Here is a 10,827-nt window from a genome sequence, read left to right on the forward strand (position 1 = left end):
ACACACACACAACACACACACAACACACACACACACACACACACACACACACACACACACGGAAAAACCATCCAGTCTTAAATGTGCAAAAACCTAATCCTGCCCTAAAAGGTGTTCTGAATTTAGGATATGCTCACATGCTCCAGTGATCTTTCTCTGCCATACTGACTTAAAGAAGTTCAAAAAGGGGGTAAGTTTTACTGCTAAGTAAATTTGGAGGCTTTATGTGAACAAACACGCATGGCTTTTTCTACAGCTTTCAAAGTTTGAAATAGAGAAATAAATTTGGTAATTCACCTTGACTGCAAGGCACAAAACAAATTAGTGTGATTTTGGTTAAAATTTAAAAATTGATTTTTTAAAATGTTTTGTGAATAGCTGGAAAAATGATAAATATGTTTGATCAACTTCTGACTTCTAGATTTGTTAGGCTTTTTTCAGGCTGATCTTTTAATTTTGATGTGACCTAGCCAAGGTCATTAACATAAAGATTTTAAATTAGTACACAGGCAGAAAAAAGTCCCTAGTATTTGTATATGTAGAACTGAAAACTTCCATTGTAAGATTGCTCTGAGTGTTCAGTGTGCTGGGGCTAGAGCAGAAATAGAAATAGCCCTCTTAGAGCTTTGAATCTTTTGGAGGGTATAGATCAGTGAACTGACAGTTTCAATTGATTGTGCTAGATTGCTATGATAGCACTTAAGAAGGCCACCTAATTTCAGAGGTCAGGGAATTTTCCAGAGGAAGACTGGAAACTTTAACTATCCATTTCTCCTTAAACATTTTCAGCAGATCACCTGTGATATTCCCAGTGACTGTAGTACGAGGAACCCGTAAAAAACCAAACCCAGTGCCGTCAAGTCGAGACATGTTCTTAGTCTCGAGGCTCTTTAGATGTTTACATGGAAATCACTCTGAACAACACTGGAACCTGATGAAGGCTAGCAGGACACCAAATAGCTTGAATTTAACTGTACCTGAGGATGAGCTCAATAAATACTTTCTCTAACTATGGACTGTAGATATTGGCTCAGCTCCCATGATGTTTTGACTAAGTGTTAAAGTTCCTTTCAGTTTTAAGAGTCTGCCTGCTTAGGGATTTAGTTGGGTAGGTTTTGCCTAGCTTTAATCCCCACCAGATTATAAATGCCATGGTTTGTCTGTTTTATTTTCTACTCTAAACCTAAGGCCTACCACATTTCCAAGTACAATAGATGCTCAGTCAATATTTGAATGAATACAGTAATCTATTTTAATCCCAAATGATATATTTGAGTAAATAATAATAATACTTTATGGATGGAATTTAGTTTTATAAACAGAAAGTCATCCATGTGTCAGGTCAAGTCTGGAAGGGGAAAGCTACAGTTTCTAATAATGACCATGACAATGATAAATGATGACAGTTTCTACTGATATATTGAATTCTTTAAATAGCAAGGCATTAAATTTGTGACAGTGCTTTTAATTGTCTGTTGAACTTTAAAGTATAATAAACTATTATTTGACATATTAACCATATGTTATAATTTAGTTGAGATGATTTGAAATAAATCGATTTTAAGAGTAAGTTAAGCATATCATTAGCACATATATATATATTTAACATATATATATATATACACACATATATATATATATATATATTTAAATACAGTCTGCCTTCCATATCCAGAGGTTCCACGTCTAGGGATTCAACCAACTGCAGATCGAAAATATTTTTTTTTTAAAAGTGAAAGTTCTGAAAAGAAAACTTGGATTTGCTACCGGAGCACTAGGCTGAATCCACATGAATGAAGTGATGTGTAGGCATCCCCTGCTGTAGCCTCCTGCCATTTCACAGATCGTCAGTCTCCCTCCAGCACCCGTTGTTTGAGCATTGTTCCCCTCGCTTCTCTCGTGCTACTTGTGTTGTATGCACCCTTTGTTTCTGTGAAAAAAATGGCTCCTTAAAAGCAATAAAGTGGTCAAAGCAATCCCTTAAAGGCTAAATGTGAGGGGCTTGAGGAAAGTGAGGAAGGAGTTTCAGGCTGATAAGGGATGGTTGCATAGCCGTGTAAAGCACCACAGCCTCAAGAACTTCAGATCACAGGAGAATTGGCATCGACTGATGCCCAGACAGCATCAGTGTTCCCAGAAGAGCTCGAGAAACTCATAGACGAGAAAGGCTACCTTCCACAGCACGTCTTCAACTGTGATGAAACAACTATATACATAGCATTTACATTGTATTAGGTATTATAAGTAATCTAGAGATGATTTAAAATATATAGGAGGACGTGTGTAGGTTATATGTAAATACTACGCCATTTTATATAAGGGACTTGAACATCCATGGATTTCGGTATCCACGGGCGTCCTGGAACCAATCCCCTGAGGATAGCGAGGGGCGACTGTATATATAAAATGTTTGTTGGTTTTTAAAACCTTCAAGCATCATTTCAGGACTTTTGAATTCTGATAATAATCATCTGTTTCGGCAAGTATTTATAAAAATAATTAAAAGAAGAAATGAATTTTTCCTTAGAATCTCAACTCACCTTCATACGTTAATTGACATGTAATTATGAATAATCCAATGAACTATTCTGATTCATTGGAATGGTCTTTTTTTCCTCCCTAAATGTGATTTTGTAGTATTCTTGATTACTCATATTTACATTTTTGGCTCTTGTCCTAGGTAAGTGGAGGTATACTTCGAATTTTTCCAGAAGGCAAAGCCCAGTTTGCTGACATTGAACCCAAATTTGATAGACTGCTGTTTTTCTGGTCAGATCGTCGCAACCCTCATGAAGTACAACCAGCATATGCTACAAGGTAATATTCCTTTTAAGAAAAAAAATTGGTAAAAAGCATTGTAGAACAGGAGGGGCTAGTTATAAATCTGAAAAATTTCATATCTTCCTCGTCAGATACTTTTATCATCATGTTTCACAGTCATAGCTGTTTTAATTGAGGAATTTTATAAAATTTATTTACATTTAGTTGCCGTGTATTAACATTAGAAAAATAATCCTTTAGCATTAATAGTAAGTACCTGTTTCATTGTACTCTTTTTCTACAAGGCTTAATATCGTTAACCTATGTTTATTGTGTTCTTTTAAATTTTTTTTTTACCATTTACCATGACTCAAAATATTAAGACTGCTACAACAGTAGGTATTAGACATTGTTATTAAAATAAATATTTGTACGAAAACACTACTATTTTAAAAATAATTTCTTCTATCATATAAAGGACTTTGAACATTATAATAGTAAAGTACTAGCATTCAGGCTTAGGAAATGCAGTGAGGTGAGTTATGGTGAGAGAAGAAACATACCTTTAGATATATTAGAAGAAGAGCTGACTTTTAATGATGATGTTAGAAATAGGAACCACTCTTCGATGTGTTCCTAAAGACTTTGTTAGCTCTACCTTTTTTGTTTCTTGTTTCTGAGCCATGTTGCCGTGAACCCTAATTCAAATAGTGAGTAGCATGCTGAGCAGTATGTGGCCAGAGAGTATAGAAGTCATGATTGAGATCAGAGAGGCTCCTATCATCTAAGGTGGTAGGCCCCCCTCAACCTCCCATTTCTTTTTTCAGCATCCCAATGTTGTCTGTATCACTGCTGTTTCATTAAAACCTTTTCTGACCTAGAAAATGCTTCATAGAGTTTCCTTTTTAATGGAATCTTCAGTGTGGTTTGGTTGCATCCTTTCTAGGTGAAAAAATAATGAACATTTTTGGGTAGTAAATAAATGCCAATAAACTGTGAAGAATACGTGCTGTAGGTGTTCAGAGGAGGGAGACCCATTAACCCATTGCCGTCGAGTCGATTCCGACTCATAGCGACCCTAACGGACAGAGTAGAACTTCCCTATAGGGTTTCCAAGGAGCGGCTGGTAGATTCGAACTGCTGACCTTTTGATTAGCAGCCAGATGCTTAACCACTGTGCCACCAGGGCTCCAGAGGAGGGAGAAGGCAATGTTAAATTGGAGAAGATGGAGAAAGTATCGCAGTGAAGATAGAAGTTCAGCTGGACGTAGAAGGAGAAGGCAAGGAGAATAATAGTGTTCATAAAGCCCTGGGAGAAAAGGGCAAGATTGTTCAAGTTATAATGCAGACACTAGTGTGAGGAAAAAGATTCTTGAAATACATCAATGGCAGATAAGACTAGAAAGATAGAATGACACATGGTAGTTTAAAATTGTGTTCTGATAAGGACTTTGGACTATAGAAGGGAGTTGATCCAGATGTTAGACTCTGATCACTAAGTAACTAACTAAAAGTTGGGGCAAAAGAGTGATAAAATTAAATATCTGTACTCCTTTTCCATTACCAAGGCCACCCAGAAAAAGAGGCTACATGGTAAGAAGGGTGATAGAACACTGGAAAGAACAGGCTAGGTGTCAGGAGGCCTGGACTTTGATCTTGGCATTGCCACTTGCCAGCTGAGTGATCTGTGCGCTTCAGTTTTCCCAGCTGTCCAAACTCCCAGACTCTGTAACTCTACTCTACATTTGATTCTTTACTTCAAAATATATTACATGATTTAGTTCTGTAGCATTTACCGGATTCTTCAGTGTTGCTTTTTACCCCATAACCAGTAGCCAGAATCTGCAAGATACTTTGATTAATTGCTATTTTTTCCTAAGGAATTAGTGATTTGTAACATGCTTTCATTTCCTATAGTGTATGTACATTTTCCCTGTTATTGGTACCAAAGGCTACAGTTGTACAGTGATTTGTAGCATTTTAATAAACCAGAGATGCCTCATTTATTTGTAGAATGAGGTACTCCAAATAAGTGTTATTTTCAGAAAAATGAAGTTTAGCTAAATCTTCAATGTCAAAGCACAGTATAATTGTTTTGGTAAAAATCCTAAAAAAAAAGTCAGCATAATTTAGCTTTCATGATGACTCAAAGTCACCACCATTATTTTTTGCTCTATTATAGCCGTGTCCTCAGAGGCTCTCGAGACTATTTGCCCTTCCTTCACTAATGGGCCCAAGGCTGCGTGCCTTGAGTCCTTTTATCTGTTTCTCTTGTCTTTTGTTAGTATACTTATGCTATTGACAGTGTGCTTTTCTGTAGTAGCCATTCTTTTACTTTGTTATTGTCTGTTTCTGATCTGCTGTGGGCTTGCAGAAAAGATAGCCAAGTGTGTTAACTTAGGTATTAAGAAAGTCCTGAAAGCTAATCAATTTTAGCCACTCTTGGTTCTCTATTATATTCTTTAGCACTGAGGTTACTGGATAAGTGAGTTGTTATTGTACTCATTTATCCTTTGATGAGGATTTATCCTATAATTCCAATTTAGGCTAATTTTGGCATTACCATTTTTAATATACCATTGCAACAGCATACCACTTTTTCCCCCACCAGTGTGATCATTCTTACCCTATTCTACATTTTCTTTTAGGTACGCAATAACTGTTTGGTATTTTGATGCAGATGAGAGAGCACGGGCCAAAGTAAAATATCTAACAGGTAATCATTTTTTGAGCCAAGGTATATTGGAAAAAAAAATACCCTGCTAACATGTGGTGCTTTCAGTGAGCTCAAGAATAGTGTTTATTAATGCCAGGAAGACTTATTTCTTGTTTTTGTCAGATTTCTTAATTCCCCTGTTTAAAAGTAGATTTCTGTTAGGTCATCTTCATTTAATCAACATAATTGCCCAAAAATCAGCAAAGTTTGGAGACAAAGAAGTCTGCATAAATTATTCAAACACAGGTTGAGTTTTTCTGGGATTATCCTTTTCAGTCACAAGGTTGCTTAACTCGTGGTAACTGCCATCTGGCTTCCCCTTGTTCGCTCCTTAGAAGGAAGTTAATATCCTTTACTTTTTAAACTTACATATTCGAAATGGCATGTCTCAGGCCTTCCATGTTGAATGTGCACGTGAAGGAAACCAATACAAAGTAGATTAACTGAAATGCAGACATCAGTCAGGCGTGTAGATCCAATTCTGTGCCAGCCCCTCCCCCTCAGTTAAGGACTGTTTCTTCTAGACCAGTGAGGTCTTAGTTTTCCATCTGATGGACCATTTACCTGTCTTTTCCTTAACCCTACTTTATGTCTCTAAAAGTCTGCTCAATTTTTACATTATTGGTTAGCTAGCTGTATTTCCATGAGCCATTGATAATGCCACATCAACCTTTTATAAAAATATGAAAATTGAATATTTTCTGTGAATTTTTAAAGCTATTTGAGGCAGATGCCCAGTGGTGTGAGCTTTCAGTGATGCTGAACGTTACTGTTTCATAGCAATCCAAATTTCGTTTAAAATAAAAAAGGTGACAAAATCATTCTCAGTGTAGAAAATGGTTTTTACCTTCCAACGCTTACCAGTTCAAAGTGACACATTCATTATAATAGAATGCTGAGGGTAGTAGCAATTGGAAGCGCAAGTGTTAACGTTTTCAGATGATGTTTGCAAAGTTGAAATATTGCCCATAATATTAGGAATTAAGTGGGAGGAAGCAGTAGCAGAGGCTCTTGGGTACTTAATGAATGAATTGTTTTTTTGTTTCTTTTTTCCCCTGCAGGTGAAAAAGGTGTGAGAGTTGAACTCAATAAACCTTCTGATTCAATCAGTAAATACGTTTTATAGAGCCTTTGATCCAGCAATACCCCCACTTCACCTACAATAATTATTGATGCTATTTGTTAACTTGTGAATACAAATAAATGGAATAAAGAAAAATAGACAACCAGTTGGCATTTTAATAAGGAAAAAGAAACAGTTTTTTGTATTGCATCAAACAGAAGATTTTGACTGCTGTGGCTTTGTACTGCATGACTGACTGCAAATCTCTGATTCCTTATGGGAAGAATATAAGCTATCGATTGAAAATGATATTTACATCTGGACATGAAATAAGTGCCCTGTGTAGAATTTTTTCATTCTTATATTTTGCCAGATCTGACATCTAGCTGAATTCATTTCATCTCTCCCTTTTTTATATAGTCAAGTTTGAATTTTGGGTAATTTTTGTATGATCAGGTACAATTTATCAAAAAATGAATTGAAAAATTGCAGTATTATTCCCCAAAATAGCATTGATCTATTTTTGTAAACTTCTTCATATTATTAAATTTTGCCCTAACAGACCTCTTATAATGATTGTTGCCAGTGACTGATGATTACTTTAATTTTCTTTATACTTCAAATAAGAAAAGGAGCACTTTAATTACCAATTGAAAAATCAGATTGTTTTTGTAGTCTTATCTTACACTAATTTGAACTCTTAAAGATTGCTGCTTTTATTGGCATTGTTAATAATGAAACATAACAGTAAAATAGTCACCATTTACTACCAGTAACTTTTAGTTCATGTTTTAAAAAAATATACAGTAAGAAGGGTATATCTTTTTATGTTTAATATTTTTAAAAAAATTAAAGTGACTGGCACTAAATGAACTTGAGGTTAGCCTTAGAATCAAGTTCCTGAGATAAAGGGCTTTCTTATGCTTTCAGGTGTATCCTATAGTTTTAGGAGCTAATGTCCTCTTTCCTACAACTTTTCCTTTTGCTTCCCTTCAAGTTGGTTTTACTTCCAAATTTGCTATTATGTTTTCTAATAGTATGACCCATCTGATCTGCAAATCAGAACGTAGTTTCTATTGAATAGTATCAAGGGGAAATTATACATGAATTGAGACTGAAATGTGTTTTATGGACTTAATGTTTTCACTCCTCAGACTACTGTTGAGGCATTCCTCAAGTGTGATGCTGGCCTTGTATCAGTACTGAAAGATGTATGTTTAGTTATTTTAAAAAAAAAAAAAGTATCAAAAAAGAAACACCAGATAATCATATTTTTATGTTTTAACAGTTTTCTTTTTTACTTTTCATAAAAAGAGGGAATATTACAAAATCACACAAGGCCTCCCAGATATGTTATGAAATTGGGATGGATGTCTTAGACTTCAGTTTCCTAAGTTCTTTAGCAAAGCCCAAGGGTGGTATCCCATATTTTACATGAATTATGGGTATAAGACCTTGCCCACTTAAGTTTTCTATCTCTGTCCTTGATCTTCTTTGCTAAAATAATGTGAGTGTGCAGAAATATTTCTGTATATTTCAATATTTGACAGTTTCAGCATCTGTATAGTTCATAATCAGAGACCTTTTCTATGGAAAGCTCAGTAATTTTTATTAAAAGATTGCTATTGTTCATGTAAAACATGAAAAAAAATTGTTTAGTGAAACTGACAGTGGACTTAGGATGGGAATGAAATCTTCAGTATTGTGATCTCACTTAATTGTGAACTTGCAGGAGAAAAATTATAGTCGACTGTTGTTTTCCCTTGCCTGCATTCAGTCTTTTCCACTCCTCTCCTTTGTTCCAGACAATAACACTTAACATCTCTACAGTAAGTGCCTCTGCCAACCTGGTCCTGGAGTGCAAGTTGTCTTTGCATCTGGTCGGCAGTGCAGTACATGGCCTTGGGCCACAACGCAAAGTGCTACCATTGTTAGGTTTAGGAGAAATTGTATTATGTTGATAGCAGGTTTGTTTGATCTTCAAGATGAACAGCAACAGCCTTTTAATTTGGGAGCCCCTGTGTTATTCAAGTGTGTACTGCTGCAGTAGTACACAGTATCAGATTCTACTCTGTGGATTGTGCTTGCCAGACAGGTCTTAAATGGTGGTGTTTTTTTTAAGTTTATATAATTTCTTGGAGATCATTGTGAAAGGGTCAAACAGTCAGGGTAGCCATTTCTTTAATATCCATTTGAAATCTATTCGTTTCATGTTAGTGTGACCGTTAAATTGTCCCTAAGCAAGACTCTATTTAAAACAAAATTTAAACTATTTGTGGCCTGTATGTGTTAAATCCTGGTTAAAGATAAAGCTTCATAATGCTGTTTTTATTCAACACATTAACCAGCTGTAAAACACAGACCTTTATCAGTAGCAGGCAAAGAATTTCAGGATTCATAAACAGATAGCTTATAAAGTTATGTAATTTGAAAAACAATGTTTCATTATGAAAGAGCTCTCAAGTTGCTTGTAAAGCTAATCTAATTAAAAAGATGTATAAATGTTCTTGAAAACATTATAGTTGTTATTTCTAGTTGTTTTTTGTTTTGTTTTTTAATCCTGTATCATATCATTGACTTTCTTAACAGGCCCTTTTATCAGATAATGTGCTTTTCTATCACACATCTAGCTTAGTCCAGAACATTTGATGTTAACTTTTTGTAAATGATAATGAGGGAAAGAGAACAATAAACATAGGTGTCGAACGTTTTAGAAACATCCTGGGGGTAATTGGACTGTCTGTGGGACCAATAAGCTCTGTGTTTGAATTCTCAACGTTTGGATTCTTGGCATTTTAATAGGCTTTTAACAATTACTTTAACATTCACAGCTGTTGAACATGTCTGTATCACCCCTCTGCTGTGAAAAGGGAGGGGCATTAGGCATTCATCTCTAATTGTCATAGGTGCCCTATTGTGTGTATGCAAGAAAGTTTTCATCTGTGTGGCATAGACCAAAATATAAGAGCCCTTATTACAATGTGAGATCAGTGTAAATGTTCATATATGTTGCTGATTTTAAAACAATTTTTAGTGTGGTGTTTTTGTTATTTTCATATCTGTCTTGGGGCATTTGAAGAACTATACTCAATTATAGCTGGGAAGAGCCCTGTTGGTGCAATGGTTGAGCCAAAAGGCTGGCAGTTCAGACCCACCCATTGAGTGGTTCTGCGGGAGAAAAACCTGATGATCTGCTTCCTTAAAGATCACAGCCAAGAAAACCCCATGGGGCAGTTCTCTATCATGTGGGGTGGCTATGAGTCGGAATCGACTCAATATAGCTGGGAGGATTAACGGAGAAGGCAAGCTAGTTAAGAGATTAAGACTAATTAAACTAGGCAATGTAATAAAAAGAGTACAGGCAGAATCCACAAGTCTCTGTGTAGTTTGGGCTCACCACTTAATTGTGTTACCTGCTGAGCCTTTTCCATCTGAAAATGAGCACAGTAGCTCCAACCTTAAGAGTTATGTGGGACCTAACTGAAATACACTTAAGTAAAGCACATTGAGCATAGTAGGCCTTCAACAAATAATATTCCCTTAGCCTTTAACAGTATGATAGTAGCATAATTGCAGAGAGAGAAAACTGGGTTAACAAGCTTTGAATAACAATTTTATCAAGTGTAAATGTTAATCATTTGGAAGCAGTAATGTGTTCATTGCTTTTCTTATCAATGGAGGTCTTTAGTTTATACCTTAGATTCAAATTAAATCACCAGTGCAAGGTGTTTGTCAGATTATTTCCCAAGGTGCACATGGTCCAAGTATGGACTGCAGTGATACATATTTATATTACATATCTAATAATAAGTGTATTGGATTTTTTTTTCCAGTTTATAAGCATTCAGATGTCTATAGTCTCCATTGCTTCAAGGGTACTTTTTTGGACTTCTAAGGCCAGAAATACGCCCCTATTTTTAGTTGTATTGCAGGTTCTTTTCATGATTTCCAGCAAGTAAACTTCATCTGAAATATAGCAATGCTCAAGGATATACTAATTGGAGAAATGAGAAATATAAAGCGCATGGCCTCATGAGCTGGAAATGGTGCCTTAAGTATAAAACATGTAAACCACTTCCCAAGATAGGGAAAGCCTAAACAGCTACAGATAGCTAAAGCTCTATTTATTGAATGGATAATTTTTGAACTCTGAACAATCAAAGGGTCAAAGAATTATTAGATAAGCTCTTACCCTCATTAAGATTAGGACTTTTTCTGCCAAAATTACTATATAGTGTTTTACAAAATCACACTCCCCCCCCCCAACAGATTGTGTAAAGTAAGCTGA

The 10,827-nt window shown here is 35.7% G+C and overlaps 1 protein-coding gene across 2 annotated transcripts in view; it reads left to right on the forward strand.

The window, feature by feature from the left end:
- Positions 1-7,791, forward strand: part of EGLN1 (egl-9 family hypoxia inducible factor 1) — a 71,513-nt gene extending 63,722 nt beyond the window's left edge. For both annotated transcript variants that reach the window (XM_023728029.1, XM_004372812.3), the window contains 3 exons: positions 2,681-2,817; positions 5,409-5,476; positions 6,538-7,791. In XM_023728029.1, coding sequence (XP_023583797.1) covers positions 2,681-2,817; positions 5,409-5,476; positions 6,538-6,602 — 270 coding nt within the window. In that variant the 3' untranslated portion in view covers positions 6,603-7,791. The remainder of the gene's footprint in view (positions 1-2,680; positions 2,818-5,408; positions 5,477-6,537) is intronic.
- Positions 7,792-10,827: the final 3,036 nt, after the last annotated feature.

Source organism: Trichechus manatus, unplaced genomic scaffold (genome assembly GCF_000243295.1).
Source record: "Trichechus manatus latirostris isolate Lorelei unplaced genomic scaffold, TriManLat1.0 scaffold00021, whole genome shotgun sequence".
Lineage (NCBI taxonomy): Eukaryota > Metazoa > Chordata > Mammalia > Sirenia > Trichechidae > Trichechus > Trichechus manatus.